General features: G+C 38.7%; 1 protein-coding gene across 1 annotated transcript; it reads right to left on the bottom strand.

The window, feature by feature from the left end:
- PPA1 (inorganic pyrophosphatase 1) lies at positions 1-25,361 on the bottom strand (the record flags this gene model as incomplete). The annotated part of the gene is made up of 11 exons (XM_084246287.1): positions 1-32; positions 595-637; positions 2,150-2,219; positions 5,914-5,999; positions 6,406-6,533; positions 7,997-8,123; positions 8,876-8,962; positions 10,703-10,822; positions 11,918-11,971; positions 22,667-22,725; positions 25,298-25,361. The coding sequence occupies 11 exons, from the start codon at positions 25,359-25,361 to the stop codon at positions 1-3; spliced, it is 870 nt and encodes a 289-aa protein (XP_084102413.1).
- Positions 25,362-26,406: the final 1,045 nt, after the last annotated feature.

Here is a 26,406-nt window from a genome sequence, read left to right as displayed (position 1 = left end):
TTAGTTTTTCTGGTGATGGAACCACTTGTCCACTACATTCAGAGAAAAGAGAAACAAATTAGAATTCCTGTTAAGTATCAAAATTTGTCCAACATATAACACAAAGAATAATATACTAGCTTTTTGTATCCTATTGTGTTTTACCTTAAAACAAAAATGCCGAGTTTCACTATGACAAAAATAGGCAATTTATGATAGCATTGTCTGGGCCTTCCTTACTTCTGATACTAATTGTATAAATATGTGATTTGTACAACTCACACAGGAAAACCTTACAGAGAAATCTCACCTCTAAAGGGGAGAGAACTATTTTCAGGGGGAAGCAGCTTGGGTTGAGAGGGAGCCACAGAGCCCAGCCTGCTTCAATGCCTTCAAGAACTCAGAAGAAAACAGGGTCCTGGTTTGGAAACTACAGTGAGAGGGGGGCACTGGAGTGGCACTTGTTCTCACATACCATGGCACGCCAATGTGACCCTTCACCCCTACCTTCTCTTTCTCCATATGTAGGTGGTATGTAAGCTATATCTATATCTGTAGATCTAATCTCCCCACATATATATAATTTTAATATCATTTCTAGAATACAGATCTTACCATCGCTTGGTACCGTGCAGGCAGATTCACATGGTGGTGGTAACTAAAACAAAGTATTAAAATGTATTAGGATAATCTGAGAAAGAAAATAAGTATACTGACACAAAAGTTTAAAATAATTTGAGGGCCTCCTTGGCGTACAGGGGTTAAATTCTCAGCACTTTCAAGCTGTCACAGGGAGCTAACCCACATACGGGGCAGCAGACCTCTCATCTCATCCACTGCTCCCCTTAGTAGTATATTTCAGTAGATCCACCTGTTCTGCTCCCCGCTCTGTCTCTGGTGAATCCTCTCACTCCCCACACCTTTAGCCTACACCCCAGCTCTTGTATGCATAAATAAAATAAATCTTTAAAAAGTAAATCTTTCGGGCCTCCCCTGTGGCGCAGCGGTTGAGCGCTGGGTTGTGAAGCTGCCTGCAGCCTCTGCAGCGCCGGTTCGATCCCCAGCTGCTCCCCGGCCACCAGAGGAGGGTCCCACATGGTGCGCAGACCTCTCCTGCCGCCCGCTGCTCCCCTCAGCAGTGTACTTCGGTCCTTCTGCCTGCTCTGCTCCCCGCTCTGGCTCTGGTGAATTCTCTCACCCTCCTGTGCTTCTTACTTTACCCAGTGCTTGTATAAATAAATAAATAAATCTTAAAAAAAAAAAAAAAGTAAATCTTTCAAAATAAATAAATAAATAAACATAAGATAATTTGAAATGAAGACAATTATCCCAGTCTTTAGGTTCTAAAAATAAATCACAAAATGTAGGAATAATGCAAGGTACACCCTACTGCTAAGAGATGCTAACAAATTCAAGTCTCTGTGACACACAGTAAAACAAACAATAAAAAACAAGTTTTTCAAGATGAAGAATAAAAAAGTATACATATATGATGAGTCTATATGGGCAGAGTGACAGAGAAAAGTAATGATGTTGACCAATGGCTTTTCCCTTCCAATTTTTCTTTTTCATTTTAACTGTGTCAGGATTATTTATGAAGGTGAATAAAAATGTATTGGCTTCATTGTTAAATTGTACTTTTTCTTTGTATCACCCCCATTTACAAAGCAGTAAAAAAATTAGACCTCATTTTCTTTTGTTCTCCTTATTTATTATTGTAAATGAGGGTAAGATGATGTAGTTCATCTAGATGATAAATTCAGTCTTACAGTTAATCCAGGTCAGATATTTAAAAATAGCAATAACCAAAATTACTTCTCTAACAGATGGTTTACTAGCTCACATGAAAGTCTTTTAGGATTATAAAATACTTCTGCAATGGTTCTGAAATTTGCTAAGTTTCTCAGACACTGAAAATGGCTTAGACAGGTACACAGACTCTTCGGTTAATTGGTATATTCTAGAATCACTTTCACTTTTACAAACTGTTCCACACTGCCATGTGCTCCCCCCTCAGCCAAATGCATGTTCAGTTTTTGCTCTCAAGACCTCACAGTAATATGCATGTAGGACGCACTGAAATATTTGCTAAAAGAAAAACTTTCCCTCCCATTTCAACAATAAGTTTTTAGCTTTTTTTTTTTTTTTTAAAAAGGAAACGTTTACATACAGCATCCACAATGGCTTTGGCAGCATCAGGATCACACTTGAAGGGACTCTCAGACACTGTTGTATTCATGCTATTAAAGAAACAAAAGTAGTAATAAGTTATAGCAACAAACATTACTCTCTGAGTAATGAGTGAGTTAAAAAAGAAGTTGAAGATGGCAGACCAGATGAGATTCAGGCTTGATTTAGTTGCACATTTTCTCACCTATATTACATATTCTAATGATTTATTTGGTAAGGTAGATAGCTCTTCTTGTGGTCAATTTTATTCAAACACCTTAGGTCCAGATTTAAAAATCTGAGACTGAATGCATTGTTATTCTCACTGAAATAGCTAAGAAATGCAAATTAAAGTGAGGAATATACCTTTTCTAAAGAGATAAAATGGGGGGAAAAAACATACAAAATTCCTGGTTCCTCTCTGAGATAACATTTCTGGTAGAAGTAACATCTGGTTCAATATTCCTAAGAAATAATCAGGTAAAATGTGTCCAAAACCTTTTTAAAAAATTCATATGGTCTGATAGAGAAATCTACCTCTCAGAACTCAATCAGAAATTTAAATAATCTATTATTATCTGGCTATCATCTAATTTTCTCAAGTTTTACAAATTTAATGGTGATAACATCATCTTGCTAAATGGCTTGAATAAGCTATTTATAAATTAAGTTGTGGAATTTAATCCTTTGTCATGTGTTGTTTAAAAAGAAAAAAGAAACTAGGAAAAACTGTTTCATGATACATAAAAAATAATGTTATAAGTAAATCTTTCTTTATGAGCTTGTATATTTTGTTTGGAAAGGACTTCCCTATTACAGGCTATTTAAAAAAAAAAACAACCTGTAATTTTTTGAGAATTTTTTAACATTTAATTTTATCTGTCTGGAATTAAGTATTGATGGAAGGCAATGTTTTCAGATTCAAACGGCCAGCACCCAGTTGACACAAAGGGTATAGAACAGCTAGAGGTAAGGACGCTGGTGCTGGGCTGATAATAACATCTTTTAAAAGCAAAGCAACTAGACTGGCGGTGGCGGCTGCAAATGTGCCTCTCCAGCATAAGGAATATAAGAAGCAACACCGAGATCTAGTCTGATTTTCTTTCTAAAGAGCCAGGTGGTCCAAACCACTCATCCAAAATACTCTTGATTCTAAACTAAATTCCTGTACATCTTTAGGTCTACCAAACTCTAACAGAACTGAATGATTTGACATTCTTCTTCAGTATCAAACTTGGTAAAATAATATTACCAAATAATACTCAAAATAATTAACACTCCTTCCCACCACCATTACCCATGTTTTCTTTTTCCTTCCAGAATTTCCCTTGCTGTTCTTGTAACAGGGTGGTCCCCAGGAAAGGGGGAGGTTCCCTGCCCCACCCAAGGGAGGGTGGAGCTGAGCAGGAAGAGGAGAAGCTGCAGAAGAGACTGAGGAAGGAAGCAGGATGGAGCTAGGAGACCTGGAGGAGGCGCGTGGAGCCTAGAGACATGTGAAGAAACTGCGCTTGTCTTTTGGTTGTGGACTGGGTGACACAGATGTGGGTGAGACCCATGGGGAGGTGACAATGGCAGCTTTTATCTTGATGTTGATTTTGCTCTTTTCCTTCCGGGCTTGTCTGGTTGTTTCTGACCCTTTTCTGAGGGTCCCCACTGGAAGATGCTTTAGACTTGTGGCAGGCTTTGGGGCCTTGCTCTGGGCCATTCCCATATGGATGGACTTTTACCCACGAGGGGATGGGTAACTTTGGGTGCTTCATTTAGAAACTAGACTGTTTGCCTTACCTGTATTGTTTCCTAGTTTTATTAAAGTTCCTTCTCATTAAAGTCTCCTATGTTTTGTGTTGATGCGGCGGATGGCAGAACCCATGTAGAATAGGCAGGTTTGCGGGGTTTGGACTGCCCCTCTCCCTGTCCTATAACAACTTGGCGCCCAACGTGCTTTGCAAGTTTCACCCGTGGTTGACCAGCCCAAAGTAATTTTTCTTGCGTTGGTCACCATAAAAGCGCATTAGGTCTGCAGGACTCGCAGTGAAACTCTTTGTTTCACGTCTTGAAAAGTTTTTTTTTCCGCGCATACGGCTCTTGTGGGTGTGGTTTTGACCTCAACCATGAACTTCAGCAGTTTAATCCCTAACTTGAGTTCTTTCAGTTTTTTTCCGGCCTTGAATTTAAGTAGCCTTTTTCTGTTAAATATTACCACCAGTTTGATAAGTATAAATAATTGGATTAAACCTAGCGTATGGCACATGATTTTAATTCTGTATACATATGTGAATGGTTTACAAGCCATCCCTTTGCAGTCTGTGCTTCTGGGTGTTTTTTTGGTAATGTGCATAGGCGCCATGTACTACATTCTTGGTTCTATGCGAAGTAGTGGTTATACTTCACATACTGAGAATGTGCTGCAACAAATTCAAGCTCTTAACTTAGCTATGAAACAACAAAATCAGGCTTTTGATTTAACTATTAAGAGTATAGGGGATGAAAAATCGTAACGTTTTTGAGTCAGCTTTTCAAAGCATGCGGGATCAAGTGCAACAACAAAATCAACATCAAGATAAAAACTGCCATTGTCACCTCCCCACGGGTCTCACCCACATCTGTGTCACCCAGTCCACGACCAAAAAAACAAGCACAGTTTCTTCACGTGTCTCTAGGCTCCATGTGCCTCCTCCAGGTCTCCTGGCTCCATCCTGCTTCCTTCCTCAGTCTCTTCTGCAGCTTCTCCTCTTCCTGCTCAGTTCCACCCTCCCTTGGGTGGGGCAGGGAACCTCCCCCTTTCCTGGGGACCACCCTGTTACATTCTCACATGCTAACTTTTTAAAGATGAAAGTGAACATTATTCACAAATATAATCTACCTTTCTATTTAACATTTTTATTTCTCGATAGAGTCTTAAAGGTTTTCTTCTTCTGAGTCCTTCAGATTTCTTGTTTAAACCTTGGTAGTTGTTTTATAAAATATTATTCTCTGTGGGGTCTTTTTCTCCATTATAGTTTCTATTATAGTATGTATAGGGAGCTGGCAATATACATATATGCTCATTTCATAATCAGTAACTTCACTGAATTCCTTATGTTGCTTCCCCATTTCCAATATTCCTGCATCTTCTTTCTCTTATTTACTCCATGGACTATTATTTCCAATAACAATAGAACGATTATCTCCAATAGTAGACATTCTCTTATAAAGCTTTAAATACCTAAGAGAAAGTATACTGCACTGAACATGGGATGGGGGCAGTAACAGTGTTGGATGAGAGCTCTAATGCTAAAATACTTAATATGTGGTGACTTGGTTAATTTTATTCTCCCTAACATCTCTTACAAGCTTGGTAAGTACTAACTGTTCAATAAATACTAGTTATAATTATTAGTGGTAGTTAATTCCATGTGTATATGGTAGATATGGCAGTTAAGCTGCAAGGCATTTTACAAATTTTCATAGAGCAATTACCAGCCCTTGCACTCAACCTGATTTTACCCTTTGCTTTTTGAGCACAGTGATTTGAGGTATCCTGTCCTGATTACCATAACAAAGGGTAATCACTGTCCCTTTTTCATTTAGGTCTGGACTTGTTCAGATTATCTAATGGGCACTTTGCAGTTATTTATGTATTTACCTTCCCACTCACCTAAGCACTGACTGACAAACTGGTTATCTCTTTCCTAAGTGAATGTAATGGTGCAATGTGTTATGGTTATTAAAACCTTTGAAGCAAACTGATTGGCTTTGTGCGTTTAAAGCATAGTTAATACTTACCAGCTGATTCCTTTTCCATCCGTTTTCTTGGTCACTAATGCTCTCCAATGGTCATGAGTGCTTTTAATAATATCAACTGCAAAGTCCTATAATTTGAAGAGCTATGCATTACAATGACAGAAAAGTTATCTTTTCTTATTAATAATCCTTTTCTTAAAGCCCGTTACACCTTTGTATCTTTTTTTTTTTTTTTTTGCGGGACACTCGCTGGCGGCTGGGGAACGAACCGGCGCTGCAGAGGCTCCAGGCAGCCTCGCAGCTCAGCACTCAACCGCTGTGCCACCAGGGGAGGTCCTATTCCTTTGTATCTTTTGAATCACTTCCTTGTGTCAAAAATGGAAGAAAATATTTAAATGAATAAAATCAATGTCAAGGCTGTCTCATGTCTTTAGACACTTACTTGATGGCCGTTAAGTCTTCAAATGGTAATAACATAGTTAATTATAAGTCTCAAAACAAATGCCAAAGCTATAGTTGTCAGTGGCACATTACCTTATTTTTAAATTCTGCATTGAAAGCAAACTGGTTCTCTGGTTTTCCATCAGGAACTTTGTACCTTCTAAACCAGTCCACAGTAGCTTCCAGGTAGCCAGGTTTCAGTCGCTTGACATCATTAATATCTAAGGTGAGAATAAGCAGGTTGCAAGATACACATGTAATTCTGCATTCAAAGAAAATATCAATTACTTAATTTGAGAGAGCTATGAGATGGATCATCAAAAAAATTCAAGATTATGTGAGAGCAAACCACGTTGATGAGAAGAACACACACACATAGGAAATCTTAAAGAGCCTTAGAATAGCTCTGACATGAAGTGCTAAGAGAAGAATCACAACAACAGTAGTATCTACTAGATAAGAGAGATGGCGAAATGACTGGGGCTACATGATAGAAGATACTAAAAAAGACAGGCTGTATTCAGAGGATCACATGCAAATTCAGTACTAAAAGACAAGAAAAATGGACTAGACTGAGAGTCATCGTTGGCTTACATGTTTGTTTTTATCTTCTAACTCCATATCTTTCTCTTTACTATCTTTTTATTAACCTTGCCTCTAGTTGATGACCTAATTCATTCATTTAGTTATTAGTCTTCTTGTCCATTCCAAAATGGGTCCCACTGGGCTAAAATCAAGGTGTCAGAAGGAGAGCCTTCTGGGGGCTCTTAGGGAAAACCCTTTACCTTGCCTTTCCCAGTTTCTAAAGGCTGCCCACATTTCTTGATTCATGTTTTCTCTCAGTCTTCAAAGTTAGCACGGTGAGCCGAGTCCTTATCACGTCTCTTTCTCTGACTCTTCTGCCTCTCTCTTCCACAGGATAAAGGACTTTAGGATTGTATTGGGTGTACCAGACAACCCAGGAAAATCTCCCAATTTCAAGATTGACTTCCATCTCTAACTTTCTCCCTTGTGAAGCAGCATGACATATACACTTGTTCTGGGAGTTGGGAGATGGACATCTTTGGATGGGGGCAATAATCTGCGCAGCACAAATGATGACACTGTAATGGTGTATACGCGATAATGTGAATTTGTCAAAATTGACAGAATTATATGGCAGCAGAATAAAGCAGGCCTCCTTCCAAGAAGTCACCTCCTGATGTCCAAAACCTGTGGAGATGTTACCTTGCACGACACATGGACATGGACTTTTTCAGATGTGATTAAGGCTAGGATTGTGAGATTTGGCGAGCACTCTTAACCATCCAGGTGGGTTTGTCTAATCACAAGAGTCCTTAGAAACAGAGAACCTTTTCCAGAGGAGGATGTGAGGCAGAAGAAGGGTCACTTCTTGCTGATTTTAAAGATGTTGATTTTAAAGGTGTTGAAAGAGGAGGGCACATGCTAAAGACTGTAGGTAGCCTATAGAAGCTGGAAAAGGCAAGGCAATGGGTTCTCCCCTGGGAGCCTCCAGACAGGATACAGCCCTGCCAACACCTTGATTTTAGACTGGTGGAATAATATAGAACTTCTAAGAGGTAATTGTATAAAGGCCTACACGTATAATTTTGTTATCACATGTTAAGCTTGGTTGTGTGTAAGATGTAGGTATAAAAATTTCAGACTCTTCAGATTTTCTTACCATTATAATTGGCTGCATCAGGATCATCCACATTGATGGCAATGACTTTCCAGTCGGTTTCCCCTTCATCAATCATAGCCAATATGCCCAGAACTTTCACCCTGATTATTTCCCCTCTTGCACACACCTGAGAGACAACAACCAAAGTCAGGACAATACTAAAAAGTAAAAGATGCCAAATTCCTGCAAAATTACCTTAAGAATGTTCCTCTAAGCAATTTTAAAAATCTAAAAGGCCCAATATGTCATAGCATGAAAATATTACCCCTTATTACTTATATCCCTAAGAAAATCAGTAATGTAGTTCAGGGTAATTAATAAGATAAACCCTCCATTGAGTTAGGTAAGTCATACAATGTGACTAATATTATGACTTCAAGTAAATGACAACTTCCTTTTCAATAGTTAACTATTCCCCTGAACCCAAGAAAAATCATGAAGCAATACAACTACAGTCAGAATCTCTAAAGCAACCCTACTTGATAGACAAATCCCTACTATTAATCTCCAATTTGTGAGGCTATTTGGAATGGGTCAATTCACCAACCTCTCCAAATCATTAGGTAAGTCTTGCCTTGTACTGAGATCAAGTTTGCATTCTGGTACTTTTTACCACTGACCACTGCATCCTAAAGCAATGAACGCATCCACTTCCACAAATATATCGAGTTAATAGTGCATATTTTTTCTAGACTAAGTTTAAATGTACAAATGATAATATACAAATGCTTAGATGTAAAGGAGGCTTTTATTGCCCAAAGAGACATCATTATTTCACTAGTGTTCATATAATTTATCCACAGTAGTCTTCAAGTATAAACTATACATATTTTATTAATGTCATCTCAACACTGAAAAGATATATTCATATTCCATTACCTTGCTTCCAATTTCACACACATCAATTGGATCATTGTCACCACAACAGCCAGTGTGTTTGTCATTGTGTCCTGGGTCTTCCCAAGTCTTAAAAAAAAAAAAAAAAAGGCTTAGAATATATCATTCCTACACACGCCGCTGACAAAGTGGTCATGTTGACATTAAAAGACAACATCCCATGAGTCCTTCAGCAAAAATAGAAATCTTAGGCCATTTTTTTTCTCATTTTATAAGAAAGTCTTTCACATCTAAGCATCTTAGCTACACACAACAATGTTAATAAAATGCCAAAGCTCCTATTCTGCATATAATGCTAAATTAAATTTAAGTCTTAAAACAGATAATGACCCTCTTTAAAACAAATAGAAATCCAATTTCCTAACAATTGAGATAACACGAGAACACAAACACAGACCCAAATATTTAACTTAAAAATATATTAAAAGAAAAGTGCTTTGATGAAGTTTTTATTTTTACTATCTTCTATTAACTAGATCTTCCTTAAAAGTAAATTTCTAAAGCAGAGGTAGTTAGGCAGTGGTACTAAAATGAAAACGAACTGTTCTGATGGCAAATGTCATCGCTGACCAGGGGCCAAGACCAAAAAGTTTAATCAGACTTTCTGAAGCTTTAAATTTCAGGCTTTCATTGCTGCTAAACTGTAGGACAGAGTCCTTGCAGAGCATCTCACAAAAGAATGGATGCCCTGTGTTTGCAAGGAAGTTAGCTTCAAATGTAGCTGTTGTTCTGGTTCTTTTCTCCCTCAATCCAGAGCATATTTCGCAAATTTGTGTGCCTACTCAGCTGGAGTAAAGGGAAAAAGATAAAAGTGAAAGGGGATAAAAGAAGACTGGATCCAGCAAAGTCAAATTCAACCTCCAGAAGAATAAGTATTTCACCTATGTTTTCCTAAAGGAGTCACATTTCAAGGCTAAATACTAAATCAACTGAAGTACAATATGAAAGTGCTATAATTAAAGCAAACAAATGACTTTATGATTACTTAACAAGTTAGAAGAGTTTGACCTTTTTTTTGTTAACTTGCAAATTGTTTCACAGTAGGTTCTACTTAATAGACATAATGGTTAATAAAAACAAGCCAAGCCACTTATTAATAGGAAAAAATAATTAGTGATTCTTCATTCAGGTATTAAATAAGAACACTACATACTGGCATTGTACGGGGGATAAATTGGTAAATAATGCAGATATGGCCCCTCTTCAAAGGATTGTCTGTTTAGGAAAACAGAATCCCATTATTTACACAAAGAGCTAGGTTTATAGGAGGAATCAGGCTGCTAAATGTGAGGTTCAACAGCTGTGAGAACTTACATGTGCCAGGAGCTAAGTGCTTTATTGCTCACAATAGTCATGTGAGCTAAGTACTATTAATATCTCAGAGGGAGATATTAATGTCTCAGGGAGAAAGAAATAAGCAGATTAGATAAAGTGGGAATTGGCAGATTTGGGATTTGAACTCTAATCTGCCTGGTGCCAAAAATTGGTTTTTTAAATCATCACTTTCTATTGTTTCTTAATAGATTTGCCACTCATTCTGTAAAGAGTCTTTATAGCTTATAAGCAGTCCATAAAGAAAAAATTAGTATTTAAGAAAAGAACAAACTTTCCAATGTGAATTTAAATGTTATATTTAGCTTTCAGTTTCTCTTGAAGATGTTATTCAAAGAAATAATGAGTTTATTATCCCATGCTTTTAAAATCTACTGTAGCAAAAACTTTTTAAAGAAGTTTAAATCTTTTTTACTTGTACAAGATTAGATTTTTTAAGTTAAAAAGTACATTTTTAGCAACTACACAGAGACATACCTGAGGGATGGCCCCATAGTTCCAAATATATCCTTTGTAAGGAAACAAATTTGCAACATAACGGAGTTTTCCTTTTTTCACATCTTGCTTAATTGGATTTAAAGGGTCCTTCGTAGCAATCTGAAATGAAATGAAAATTCAAAGCATTGTATATTTGGATGTGAAATACTACTCAAAAAAGGATTTGAGATGAATGATGAAATATAACTCCCCTTATTTCACTTTAACAATATACTTTATTATATATGTACATGATATGTGCTATATATATTTTATTCCTAATTTCTTTATAATTTGAAAATAAGTTTCTCCATAAATAGCCCTTAAGTGGTAAACTTATTTGAGGTATACACAAACTATCAAGGGAGAAACTGATTTTCTCTCAAGAATCTCTATTAAAAAGGTAAAAGAAAGGGCCTCCCCAGTGGCGAAGTGGGTTGAGTGCAGCGCTGAGAAGCTGTCTGCAGCCTCTGCAGCGTGGGTTCGATTCCTGGCCAGCCAGGGAGATTCCCACATTGGTGCGGCAGACCTCTCCTGTCTCGCTCACTACTTCCCTCAGTAGTGCTTTCGGTCCATCTGCCTGTTCTGTTCCCCGCTCTGTTTATGGTGAATTCTCTCACCCTTCTGTGCCTCTGGCCTGTACCCTGGCTCTTGTATAAATAAAATAAATCTTTAAAAAAAAAAAGGGTAAAAGAAATACTAATTACTACCCAACTTCAGCTTTCCTGTAAGCACTTAAATTAGTTCAAATATTTGAGTGTTAAATGCAAAGTATATTTACTGTGAAAAAGCATAAATGATAAGATATGCAATAAATATCTATAAAAGTCAAATAAGTGTCCATTAGAAAGAGATTTACAAAATGCAACAGAAATTACAATAAGATCATTTGTAGCTGGAGTGCTGAGGAAAGCCTGCTGACTCGGTGGAGGAGTCAACAAAAGACAGAGAACAAGACAGGCAAAAGAAGGGTAGTTTTCGGCTTTGGGAATGCCAGAAGCAAAAGTATGGAGGAGGAAAGTCTATAGAATTGTAAATTTGCAAATGGTAAATGCTTGAGTTTAGTTAGAACACAGAGGGACGATTCACAGGCAATGAAAGATATAAATGGAAAACAGATTGGAAATAAAAAGCAGAAAACTTTAGGTTTGTTATTTAACCCTTGAGCAAATTGATGTGGCTAGATCAAAACTAATAGGCTAAAAAGAAACATACCTCCATTTTTGCATTAGACCAGCGTGGTACTTCAACCACCATGTGGAACACATCCTGAAAAACAGACAGAAGGGAAGATGTCACAGAGCTAATTTGTCCTCTTTGACACCCTCACTCTGTTCGTTGTATCAGATCTTTGAAGTCAATGGAGGTTCAACAAAATTCATAAATAATAAAAGACAGACTGATAGATAAGGAGAGAAAATAAATATAGCAAAATATTATAGAATCACACTAGGAGTTCACTATAAAGTTCTTCAAACTTTTCTGTATGTTTAAAATTTTCATAATAAATTGTTGGGTTGGGGCCTCCCTGATGGCACAAGGGGTTGGGCCTCAGCACCATGAAGCTATCTGCAGCCACTACAGCGTGGGTTCAATCCTGGGCCAGGGAGCTAACCCACATGGCGCGGCAGACCTCTCCTATCTCGCCCCACTCTTCCCTCAGCAGTGTATTTCAGTCAATCTGTCTGTTCTGTTCCCCACTGTCTCTGGTGAATCCTCTCATCCCTCGCACCGCTGGCCTATACCCTAGTTCTTGTATGCACAAATACATAAATCCTAAAAAAAAAAAACAAATTGTTGGGTGTCGAAGTAGTTTCTATAAGAAAAAGGAACCATTTTTAACGATAACAGAACTTTGTATCTCTGAAGAACATCTTCAAAGCAAGGAATTCCAAAGGCTTTTCATTTCCTCCATTGACAGCACAATTACTCAAAATGTTTCCCAAATCTTCTATTTCAGCGGCAGTTTAAAAGACAAACCTCATGTCAGTTTAATTATAGTGTCATATTTCAGTTTTAGCCTTAAAAAAATTAATCAGATTAATGACATGCATTATGCCAATCTGGTTGTTTTTAAAAATCAATTCTTAAAAGGACAAGAAGTTTGACACGGAAGATAACAGGCTCCAAAAATATTTTAATTAATTTCATTTTACTGTAATTACAGCCTTAAATGGACCATTTTAAAGGTGATGATATTGTTTTTAAATTCCTAGATGCTTACTGTTCAAGAACACAAGGAAAATCACACTTTGTTAGCTCATTTTGCACAACAGTCAAATATCAACTTAAAAGAAGTTCTCTAATTGGAACTGAGCTTTCACTAGTCAGAAAACTATTTTTGCCAAGGAATAAAACGTTACAAGCAGTTTTTGAGTTTATAGGCAAATCAGCAATTACTCTTTTATAAAATGTATATTTCAAAAAGTTGATTTAAATAAAAAATCACTTATTTATACAATTTTTTATTACTTCTTTGCTATTCTGCATCAAAAAACGGAGGGACCAATAAACTTCAAGTGAATAAATGAAAGGTTCTAGGCTAATAGTTATCTTTTTTTTTAAAATAATAAATTTTATTTTTATATTCCCCATACAATTGCAGCCCGCCCATTCTGACCTCAATCCCTCCCCTCCCGCCCCCGCCCCCCTAAAAGTGTCTCTGGTTCATAGTTTTTTTGTTGATTTTGATTTTCACTTTCTTATAGTTATTCATTTTCCTGGTCCCTTATTTAAGTTTTCTAGATTCCTGCTATGAGTTATCTTGCTGGTACTTTTAACCAAGCAGAAATGCTACACAGATTTAAATGTGTACTGTAAAACTTCTGTCATTTATTTCAGTTCTTGCTCAAACCAAGGGAGATGAAAACATTCCAGTGGGTTCTATTCCAAGTCTCCTGATGCCTACTTGATACAACATAAAAACCACACAGAATGGAGATGTGATTTAAATCCAGAACTAAATATAATACTTTATCCCCTGTAAAGTCATAACCGGATGGTTACAGAACACTAAATGTTTATGAGTCAAGAGACCTCAGATCCAATCTTTGATTAAATTTCATTCTATTCATTATAAGTTTTCAAGAATAGTTTCTTTAGTATCACAACTCAGGTATTAAAATGAACTATCAGTGTCTATGCTTCAAGAACAAGTCAGGTCTCCAAGACTTCAGCAGCAATATCCTAATGGTTCACAAGATGGAGCTGTTATCACACAAAAGATTAAGAACAAAAAACCAAGGATCTTTAAAAATATTACGAAATGAATTAATAGCAAATACAGCTAAAATCACTAATTTAAAATTTGGAAACTATCAAACACTTTAATGGAAGTAACCAAGTGATAAATACAAATAGATCCTCAAAATCACATTGCCTAATAATATTACAAACCTACATAACTCATGGGAAGCAAAGAAAGAAAAAAATCCACCATTATAGGAAATAAAACATCTTTTTGGAAAATGGTAAGATCACTAATGCAAACTGAAACTTCAAAAGGCTGAAGTTGATGCTTTTTAGAAATTAACTGGGCCAAAATAGCAAGGAGTATGCTCTGGGGATCTCAGAGTCTATTCATTCATTTTTTTTTTTTTCCAACAAATATATTAAGTACCACTGTTTTGTGCCAAACACTTTCCTAGGCAATTAAGACTAGCAGTGAACAGAACAAAAGCTCTTTTAACTCCCTAAGAGTTAGTTTTCCAAACGAAGTTGTACTACCTTGTAGGCCTGAGGCCTACAAAACTATTAGGTCTAGAAAACTATTAGCTCAGGGCCTGTTAGTCTATAGAATGAATGTTTAGCACATTTTCAAGTGTATGTTGATGGGGTGATAATTACTGTATTACCGTTTCTTTTCTTTTTTTTCTTTTAAAGATTTATTTATTTATGCATGCAAGAACTGGGGTACAGGCCAGAGGTGTGGGGGGTGGGAGGATTCACCAGAGACAGAGTGGGGAACAGAACAGGCAGACTGACTGAAATACACTGCTGAGGGGAGCAGCAGGAGAGTCAGGAGAAGTCTGCTGCGCCATGTGGGTCACCTCCCTGGCCAGGGGCTGAACTCATGCTGCAATGGCTGCAGATTGCTTCATAATGCTGCAACTTATCCTCTTACACCACCAGAGAGGACCACTGTATTACCTTTTATATGTCAATGAATTTACAGTAGTCCTTATTTGCCATTTTCTCTATCAGTTATTATCACAAGAGGGTGAAATTTAAATATTTTGATATTTAAAAAGGAGGTTCTCCTAATTATAATTTAGAGAGTTGCCACTAGGAGAACAGTGATACTTAGAGGAGTTTCAGGGCAACTGATACAAGAAAATTCAACCAATTACTCCATTCCTAGTTAACACATTCACTATTAAACATGCATTTTAACTGGAACATTTGTGCACTGTTGACAGGAATGCAAAGTGGTATAGTCTCTGGAAATAGTATGGAGGGTCCCCAAAAAATTAAAAACAGAATTACCATAAGATCTAGTAATTCTTCTTCTGGATATAGACCCCCAAAACTGAAAGCAAGGTCTTGAAGAGATATTTGTGTACTATGTTCACAACTTTATTCATTAAACATAGAAGTGTAGAAGTAAGTGTATATTCATTCACTCCATCAAGGAGTGAATGAATATACAAAATATGGTATATACTCACAATGGAATATTATTCAGTCATAAAAAGGTGGCAATTCTGACACATGCTACAACATGGATGATCTTTTAAGATATTCTAAGTGGGGCCTCCCAGGTGGCGCAGCGGTTGAGCGCTGGGTTGCGAAGCTGCCCGCAGCCTCTGCAGCACCGGTTCGAGCCCCGGCTGCTCCCCGGCCACCAGAAGAGGGTCCCACATGGCGCACAGACCCCTCCTGCCGCCTGCTGCTCCCCTCAGCAGTGTACTTCGGTCCTTCTGCCTGCTCTGCTCCCTGCTCTGGCTCTGGTGAATTCTCTCACCCTCCTGCGCTTCTGACTGTACCCACTGCTTGCATAAATAAATAAACAAAAATAAAATAAAATAAATCTTAAAAAAAAAAAGTTTTCAGTACTAAAAAAAAGAAAAAGATATTCTAAGTGAAATAATTCAGACACAAAAAGTGCTCTGTGAGTCCACTAACACTTGAGGTCTCTAGAGAAATCAAATTCAGAAACAAAGTAAAATGATGACATTTCTCAGATGATCCTCCAGTAGATGGGGGAAGTAAAGAATGGAGAATTATTTTTCAACAGTATGGTTTCAGTTTTGTAAGATAAAAAAGTATTTTGGCGATGAGGTGGCTATGGCTGCTCAATAATGCAAATACACTTAACTGTATACTTAAAAATGGTTAAGAAAATAAATTGCATGCTATATATATTTTACAATTTAAAAATTTGGAAAAATTATGCATTATAATGTTTCCAACATTTACACATTTAAAAGACTGAGACAAGATTTTGAGGAAATTTGGTACCACCCAGGTAGAAATTCAAACTTTCCCTCCTTAATCCCAACTGGTTTCAACTATTACTTAGCTAAGTCCTAGATTTATTATCTTATTATCCCCATTGTTAGGACTTCTCAGAACTCTGCTTTCCTTCTACTATGCTATTGGTTCTAAATTCCAACTATGGCATCAAGTTCTCAGCTCTCTGTGTATAGTATCAGAGAAAGGAAGAGGTCAGTAGTCTAGTAGGATTTTGACAAGTTTGCAGGAGGCAACAGAAAAAGCAAAATACAGCCATGTGCTGCATAATGAAGTTTCAGTTAATGACAGCCCATATGATGGTGGTCCCTCTATACAGCCTAGGTGAGTAATAAACAAGGTTTGTGTAAATACACTGTGGTGTTCGCAAAACTAATGACACATTTTTCAGATGTTCCCATCATTAAAACATGAGTTTATAGCTTTAGTTCTGACTTCCCAGAATCAAATATACCAGTTTTACTTCCCAGATTTATAATCATTTCATTAGTAAGATAAGAATGTTAATGTTAAAGACACCCAGGTTCTTCTAAGAAGAGTGGAAACCTAATTTACATTATTCCATTTATCAAAAAGATTTAAAATAAATTGTTTTAAGGGATAGAAGAATGTAACCTACATCTTGATTAGGCTTTTAAACTTCATTGATTAAACATGAGTATTATGACAGTACAAGGATTATAGGTTTCATTTCAAAAATGGTTAGTTTTCTTGTTGATTAAGTCATTATGAAGGGGCTATGGTTATTAGGTAGGCTATTATTACTACATAGTTAAGTATTATTATGATGTAGTTGAGTCTTAGTAGTAAAGTTAAATGTGTCTTTACTGGAGACTTAGGAATACCTCATGACTTACACTGAATCTGAAGCCTACTGAACATGGCTTGCTGTACTGAAAAATTACATTAAGTGGCTTAAATTAACATTTTCAAGTTGACCCATCACATGTTTCTCTAGAAAACTTCAGAAAGACGTAGAAAGAAATATAAAAGCATGAGGCTAATAAAAAATAAGGGCATCTTTAACTTCTAGAGTAGCTTTGGAGCATAAAATCCCTATGAGAAAAGCTCACTTATTACTTTCATAATAAGAAAATGTTCCACTTCCCAAAAAAGGTGCTTTTGAAAAGGTGGAGCAGATGCCACATTTTCAGGAATATTATTCCTCATCAAGTGTTCTTTAAGTACAATGGGTCTTAGTCAGTTTTGTAATTATAGGATATACTCTAAGCTGTTAAAAGTAGATGGGTTATGAACAGAACTACGATATGATCCAGTAATTCCACTTCTGGATATATATTTATCTAAAATAAATTAAATCAGAGTCTTGAAGAGGTAGCTACATTCCCTAGTTCCCTGCAGCATTATTTACAATAGCCAAGACATAGAAACAACCTAGGTATTCATCAACAGATGAATTATTAAAGGAGATGTGGTATATAAATAAACAAGTAAATAGTATTCAGCCTTAAAAAGGAGGAAATCCCGTCATTTGTGACAACATGGATAAATGTGGCAGACATTATGCTAAATGAAGTAAGTCAGAAAAACAAAATACTCTATGATCTCACTTCTATGTGGAATCTAATAAAGCTGAATTCACAGAAACAGAGTGCAATGGTGTTTGTTGTCAGGGTCTGGGAGTGAGGGTAATGGTCAAAGGGTAATTTTGACCTGACAGTAATTTTGATGATTATATTCTGAAGATATAATGTGTAGCATGTTCTAAGAGATTTGCTAAGAGAGAAGCTCTTAAGTGTTTTTAATGTATACAAAAATATATAAGGTAATGGAGAGATTAATTAGCTTGACTGAGGTGATCACTTCCCAATGTGTATATCAAAACATCAAAATATACACCTTAAGTAAATATCAAAAAGCCAGTTAGTGGTAAAATTAGGACTAAAATCAAGATTTCTTATTCCTAGTTCAGTGATCTTTATTTTAACAGAGTTGAGAAAGGCTTCAGAAATAGCCAATCATCGTATCATGCTACTTTTATCTTTTTGGTTATTGCGTATTGAAACTCTACTATATAGACAAGGCATTATGCCTGCACGTTACATGCATTTTAATCATCACAACTTTATCTTTTTGATAAAGTGGATACACTGCAGAGATTATGGCTAGAATATGTTTTCAATATTTAGTTATCGTAAAGCTCATCTGAGGGAGAAAATTAAGAGTTTATTCTTAGTTAATGTTGTTACCAGTTTTAGTCTGTTCTTTGTTTTTACTTTGGTTTGAAAAACACAAAACTAAAAAATAAACAAAAACCCAACCATTCTATATACAAATAAGGTTGGGGAAAATAAACTCTTTATTTTTTTTTTTTTATAAATTTTATTGTTATATTCCCCATACAATTGCAGCCCCCCCATTCTGACCCCAATCCCTCCCCTCCCACCCCCGCCCCCCTAAAAGTGTCTCTGGTTCATAGTTTTTTGTTGAGAAAATAAACTCTTTAAATTACTAATTTGGTGACATTTCTTCATTGAAATATCTACTTATTTGATTGGAAGCTTAACTTTTTTGTAGGAGAGAAAAGTTCCATATTTATATATGTTTCCAATAGTCACCTGAAAAACAAATTGAAGTCTATTTTGTTAGAACAAGTATTTAACATTAAAGTTTAAGATATGGTATAGGAAAATAACCAATTCTAAAATTAAAAATCAGTCATGATATTTGAACACTTTCAGATTTAGATAAAGCTTTAAGCTATCCAGTACTTCACATTGTTTGTGCTAATTATGTTTGAATTTTTTTTAAACATTTTAAAAGGATAGGTTTATTAAGAAAAGGAGAAAAGAGAAAGAGGCACCTACAGAGTTATAGGTGGGCTGGAGAGCAGCTCATGTTTGGAATTTTTTAAACTTCTAATATATCAGAAGTTTTATGTCAGAAAATACTCGAGTTATAGATGTTTTATATTTGGTCATAAAATGGACTCAGAACAAAGGATACTTCTAAAGTTAAAAAAAACAAAAATCCAGTGAGCCCTTGTTTTTGCACTTCCCCCTTACAATGGATTTGGAAATAATCCAAGCAGGTTATCTGAGTCACAAGGATTTCCAGAATTGGCTGAATTGATTACCCAATGGTTATATACCAAGTCAAATGCTGTCCACACTGAAGGTCCTGAATGGAGTAGAATGTGAATTTTTTTTGGCATTTTTTCTTTATTAAGATGATTGAACTGTACATTGCTTTATTAATACCCTTCAAATGAATTATTTCATTGGGGTTAAGTCTATGGCCACATAAAAAAGTCTATTTACATGAACTTAATCACACTGGATATTTTTTAAAAAAACCACTCTTCCATAACCAGCTTAATGAATGGGATCTTTTGTTTAGGATATAATACCGAATAATCTGCTATACACTCTTGTGTTTTGTATTTACTAAACTTCCTTAAAAAATAAAAATCTAGGGCCTCCCTGGTGGTGCAAGGGGTTAAGCACCGCACTATGAAGCAATTCGCAGCCTCTGCAGCATGAGTTTGATCGATCCCCAGCCAGACAGGGAGCAACCCACATGGCGCAGCAGACCTCTCTTGTCTCACCCGCTGCTCCCCTCAGCAGTGTATTTCAGTCAGTCTGCCTGTTCTGTTCCCCACTCTGTCTCTGGTGAATCCTCTCACCTCCCATATCTCTGGCCTGTACCCCAGCTCTTGTATGCATAAATATTTCTTAAAAAATCTAAAAAAAAAAATCTCTTTCCTGTTTTTTAGGCAGGACTCTGAAATGCTAAGGTTCACTGTGATTTGGTAAAATCCAGAGTTGTCACAAGACCTTGTGCTTTTGAGCCAGTCCAAAGTAGAACAAAGACAGAGTCTTCAGGGGCCTCCATGATGGCACAGGGGTTAAAGTCTCAGCGCTATCAAGTTATAGCCAGCCACTGCGGCATGAGTTCGATCCCTGGTCAGGGAGCTGAACCACATGGTGCCGCAGACCTCTCCTTCTCACCTTCTGCTCCCCTTAGCTATATATTTCAGCAGATCTGCCTGTTCTGCTCCCCGCTCTGTCTTGGTGAATCCTCCCACTCCCTGCACCACTGGGCTACATTCTGGTTCTTGTATACACAAATAAATAAAATTAAATCTTAAAAAAAAAAAAGACAGCATATTCATCTGAGTAATCCTAGATTATAGGCATGAGCAGTCCTAATAACACCACAAGGAGTTGCAGGTGTTTTACTTGACACCAAAATATAATCTGTTTCCTATTTGGGGATAACTAAAAGCAGCAATAAGGCACTACAAGTGTTATGATTATTCTGGTCCCTGGCTAGAAAACTGTCCAATCACTTACATCTATAAATAGGATTAGTACCTTATAAGAGGCTCCAGAGAGATCCCTCACCTCTTTCATCACAAAAGGGACATAGCGAGAAGTCTGAAAGTGGAAAAGGGTCCTCCCCAGACCATGTTGGTACTGATCTCAGACCTCCAGCTCCCAGAATTGAGAGCAATCAATTTTTGCTTTTTATATGCTAACTAGTATAGGCATTTTGTTTTAGCAGCTAGAGTAAACTAAGAGACGTATGAACACACCCACACACAGATATATGTCAGGAAAATGTTTTCTTTCCTTAGCACATCTGCATGCTAAGGTACCATTAATAATCTTAGGGTCATCTTATGCCTGTTCATTACTCAAGATGGCATATTACTGCAAAGTAGTTGGACATACATACTAGCTATACAACAAACAGATAACAAACCCACCAGTGACGCCAATTCATGAGGCAGGAAGGATGCCGTAGGTTCATATCAAATCCCAGGATATCAGATGTAGCAAATTAGAGTTTCTGAATAAATACAACTTTGAGAATCCCACAGGAGAACACAAGCCAATTAGAGGTCCCTCTGTAACTGTGGCACATAATTGGCTTGGGCTGTTTGCTCCAATGCTTCCAGCTAGAGCCCAACTCTGGTAGCTCTTCAGAAGCCACAGGCCGGCTGAATTTCCCGCCAGTGTTCAAGTGTTAGTTTAGGTAGAACAGCTTTCTGATGGAGTACAATGAAACTGTTTCTCTTTGATAGTCAACCACAAAAAAAAAAAAAAAGAAAAAGAAAAAGAAAAACCCAGTAGAACTTAGCACACACACACACACACACACACAAGGATAAGATTTCATCTTCATAATTATTGTAGACATTCTTATTTGAATGTTATGCTCACATGTATTATGTATCAACATCTAACTAAGGGAGATCAATAACCTACATAGCTTTTACAATTCAAAATGATTTGCATTCACTGTGAATCAACCTCCTGGCTGAATGAAAAAAAAAATTTAATTGAAGTCACAATGCACTTTAATACTATATAAGTTTCAGGTGGGCATCATTTGAAACAAATATTTAAAGGTATAAAAAAAGAATCAGGTATCAGTCCTTCTATCAGTTCCTAAACACACTACAGACTTCTATTGGGAACGAAACTAAAACAAGCTATATTAAAACAAAAACTTATTTTAAGTTTGTACAAACAATGCATGCTCTTGTAAAAACATTAGAACATCTAACAAAGCAAAAACGAAAATGTAAACAAATGCCAACAAAATGAAAATGAAAACAAGAGTCATTAGCAATTCTAACCATCTAGAGATCACAAATATTTTAGAATATATAGTTGTAGACTTTTTCCCATAGAAAAGGAAAGTAAACTTCTAATCAATTTTGGTAAACCAACTAATTTGCACTAAAGTTAGATTTCTTCCACATACTGGTGTGAAGACATCTCTTTTTAAAAGTCTGTGGTGTTACCTTTATTAAAACTATTTGCAGATCTTAACTCTACTAGTCCATTAAAAGTACTGAATTTTTCTGTATTCACTGAATAATCTAGTTTATTTTTACTGTTTAATAAATATTCCACAGCCCAAAGTTGTGCTGGCTCCCTGGTTAACTTTAAAACCACTAATAAAGTACTAAGATTTTAGTTCCAAATCCACATAAAGACCAATGTGATATTTTTTTTTAACCAAGTCAGCTTTAAAGTATTTTTTTCCATTCCTGTACTCCACCAACTTATAATTGCTTCTTTAATCAAATAATCTGAATTTAAGACTGACTTCCTACTTATCAATGCACCTTTAACTCACACAGCACAAGAAGCACTTTAAAAATGATTAAAACATAAAAAAATGCATTGTGGAGAACAGATATAAAAGATTAAGCTCAAGGGCCTCCCCTGGTGGCACAGGCAGTTGAGCACAGCGCTGTGAAGCTGTCTATAGCCTCTGCAGCACAGGTTCGATCCTGGCTGGCAGAAGAGGGTCCCACATGGCATGCAGACCTCTCCTGTCTTGCCAGCTGCTCCCCTCAGCAGTGTATTTTCATCAGTCTGCCTGTTCTGTTCCCCGCTCTGTCTCTGATGAATCCTCTCACCCTCCCATGAATCTGGCCTGTACCCCAGTTCTTATATAAATAAATAATCTTAAAAAAGAAAAGATTAAGCTCAAGAGATAAGGGCCACTTACCTTGTTTGCATAAATTGGGATATCATGAAATGGAGATATATATTGTCCTTTTTCATTTTCTGCAAAATAAATTAGAACAAGTTAGTACTTTTTTGGGTTAATTTCCAGACAAGTTTTTCGGTTTTTTTTAAAGTTTTAAGTTTGTAATAAAATTAGGCGGCACAGAGGCTCCCCATATACCACATACATATAAGGTCTCCTCCATATCAACACAACTCACTAGAATGGTGTAGATATTCTTTACACCAAAATTTTATTCCCACACCAGAAAAAATGGTTGTATATTTCACCTGTTCTAATCCTCCTCTAAGACTGGGATAGGTTTTCATTCTATGTGTTCCTTAGGCATCTAACAGGTGCTAACCTCTATAATGAGGACAGGGACTGCCTCATACACATCCTTTGTATCCCCAGAGCCTAGCAGAGCTAGTATGCAAAAGGCAATCAAATTATTTTGGATTGATCTTATTACACCAGGTAGCAGTTTATAGAATTAATGGAATACTTGAGTTGGGGGGACTGGGAAGGGACCAATTTGCTCAATGATAAACCATGTTGCTTTAAGGGATGTTATAGGAAGATAGCCATCTTAGATTATGATTTTTCTTAAGAATCATCAACACTTTCACAGGTGATATCTGTATTCTAGAGACCTAAGTACTATATCCAAAAAGCAATTTTAAAACTTCCTTACTATTAAGAAATCTAAGAGTCAGTCGACATTGCATCCCTTCCCATTTAAGAAATGAAAGTCTAATAGGAAAAATTAAACAGTCGCCATCCCAAACCCATAATAGCCCCTTCAGAATCAATGGTTCAACCTACTATCAGTTTTTTTTTTTAATTTTTTTTCTTTTATAGAGGCATGTTTTTATTTATTTGTTTGTTCGTTTGTTTCGTTTATACATGCACTGGGTACAGTCAGAAGCCCGGGAGGGTGAGAGAATTCACCAGAGCCAGAGCGGGGAGCAGAGCAGGCAGAAGGACCGAAGTACACTGCTGAGGGGAGCAGCGGGCGGCAGGAGAGGTCTGCGCGCCATGCGGGACCCTCCTATGGTGGCCAGGGAGCAGCCGGGAATCGAACCGGCGCCGCAGAGGCTGCGGGCAGCTTCGCAACCCAGCGCTCAACCGCTGCGCCACCGGGGAGGCCCAACCTACTATCAGTTTTAAAGAGACTGACAAATGTTACATTATATAGATAAAAAAAAAAAAAAGAAATCTGTTAAGGAAGGCTGTTAAGAAATTCATGATTAAAAACAACTTAAAATTATATAATTATACAGTCGTTTCTAATTATTGGTACTTAAGTTTCAGAGAGTTCCATCTGATAAAAAGTTACCTTAGCCAGTGCCAAAGCCAAGGAGTGGCTTTGAGCTTTATGGAACCAATACCGTTTCCAGGAAAATAGTTCAGTGAATTATTCATCAAAAGTTTCTGCACTGCCCTTGCTACTTCATTCTGAAATTTAGTGGATTTTACACAGCTGTCTAATCTTCAACTAAGTGTGTAAACTTCAGGGTTCAGGTTCCTTTTTCTCCCACACAGGCCACTTTTTTTGCTAGATTTGTTTATTCTTTCAGTATTCCCATTTGTCCCCTCCACCCCGATTTTTCCTGCCATTTACACAGACGGGATCTGCCGCACACGCCCATCGCTTCCTTCCCAAGGAGATCGTGAAGAAGTTAAAACTGAGATATCTTTGAAGACACCTTTCCGATCGCCTCCGTTATCTTCAATAATCTATTCCTAGTAGCTTGGGGGGGTGGGAGGGTGGGTCGGGGAGGCGACAGAAGATAAAGATAAATCCAAGGTAGCTTTCTCCAAGCACAAGGCGAAAGGGCGGTGCGCCCAGCCCAGCCCCGCGCCGCCAGCCTGCAGCCTCCCAGGCTGCAAGCGCAGCTCTCCCCGGCCGACGGGGGGCAGGTACCCTCCGAAGGCTGCTCCCTGCAAAGGGGTGCAAACTTGGCCCTGGCGACTCGTGCTTCTCAGATTGACGTCACCTGTTTAACTTAAGAAAACAGCTTTCTGTTTCATAAGGCGCCCTCCCAGCATCACAGTTACCGGAAAACGCGGCGAGAGCGCACCCCAGCCCCCGGAGGGATGGGTCGGCGCCCCCATGGATGAACCCCAGTCCCGGCCTCGGTTTCCCCGTCTGTAGGGTTTCGGCTCGACACCGCTTAGCCGGCACAATCTGAGCGACAGCGGCGGAATCACGGTCCTCAGGGAGGCACAGCCCCCCTCGTCGCGCACTCTCCCTTCCCCCCACCTTTCCTCCAAATAAGGTAATCCTCTTAGGGGGATTAGTTTACCTCCAGCCCCTTTCTGGGGTGACTCAAGGGTTTCTTTCCCTTCAGACTCTGCCCGGCCCGGGCACCTGCAAACTAGCCTGGCCCAGGTTCGGGCGCAGCCGGGCGCGTGAAGAAGGAACGGCGGCCCGGGGCCCGCGGGCCGGACCTGTGGAGAGGCGGGCCGGGCCGACCAGGCCCAGGGGACCGGCCCGAGGCGCCGGCCCACGCCCGGGTCGAGGAGGCGAGCGCGGGCCACGGCCGCCGGGGCGGGAGGCTAGAGGCGGCGAGGCGGGGAATGAATGGGCGGGCGGGAGAGGTGGGGCCGCGGGCCCCCGACACTCACTGAGGAAGACCCGGTACTCCAGGGTGAAGGGCGCCGCGCGCTCCTCGCTGCTGAAGGCGCTCATGGTGCTGGAGACGCGTCACCGCCACAGCCAGAGCCACCAGCCCGCACGCGGCGCCGACTGACAAGGAGAGACCTGCGCGCCTGCGCACTGGAGGACCTGGGCCGGCCAGAGGGGCGGGGAGCGGCCTTTAACGCAGTTCGAGCTCGCTCGCCCACCCCACCCCCGAGCGGCCCATCCCGTGCGCATGCGCACTCCGCCAGGCCCGCGCGTCCCCGCGCCCCAGCCCCGCCCCTCGGGCCCCGCCCCCGCGGACCGCCTCCCGGGCTGAGCCACGTGGCTGGCGGCTGGCGCTGTTCTCCGGTCCCTGCTGGCCGGCTTTGGAGTTCCTGCAGGGGGTGAAAGCGCAGTTTATGGGCTGGGGCAAAGTAGGAATTGACCGCCGACCTCTCCACCACCATGCACACTGGAAACTCACCTTTGACTCTCACACACCCTTTCACGCAGAATCATTCTTTATCGCAAAAGGCACCTGCTTCACCAGACTAACCCTGCCTGCGATCTTACAGGTGCGCATTTTTCTCATCATTAAGCAAAGTGAAGGCATATCACTGACCCCCTGATGGTTACTAGGTTGGTAACTACAGCTCCTCCACTTTCTAGAGTATAACTGGTGAATTGCTGTTAACCTCTCTGACTCAGTTTCTCATTTGTGAAATGGAGATAGTAGGGATATTTTGTGGGTTTGGGGGTATATTAACGGAGTTGGTTCAAGTCAAGAGGTGGAGGAAGGTTCTGGTTCATTCTAAGCACTCAGGAAAGGTAACTTTGTTATTCCCACCCTCCCCAGCGGAGGAGTCATTCTACCCACCTCTTGCCTAACCCACACCAGGTCCCCAAGGACTGAGATGGAAGCATGGTGAAAGTCCAGGCTTGAGCTAAGTGTCCCGTGAGAACTTTTCTCTCAGGTGTAAGCATCTTGACACTTGTTTTTCTGCTTGTCTCGTATCAGGCTGGACCCGAAAAACTAAAGTCTGATTGAGGCTGTGGGCAAAAATTTAATCACTTACTTCCCCCAATCCTATAAGTTAAAATAGATATATGTATA

This window comes from Talpa europaea (assembly GCF_964194135.1).
Source record: "Talpa europaea genome assembly, chromosome: 10".
Lineage (NCBI taxonomy): Eukaryota > Metazoa > Chordata > Mammalia > Eulipotyphla > Talpidae > Talpa > Talpa europaea.
Note: the sequence above shows the minus strand (reverse complement) of the source record. Positions and strands in the feature narration are given on the sequence as shown.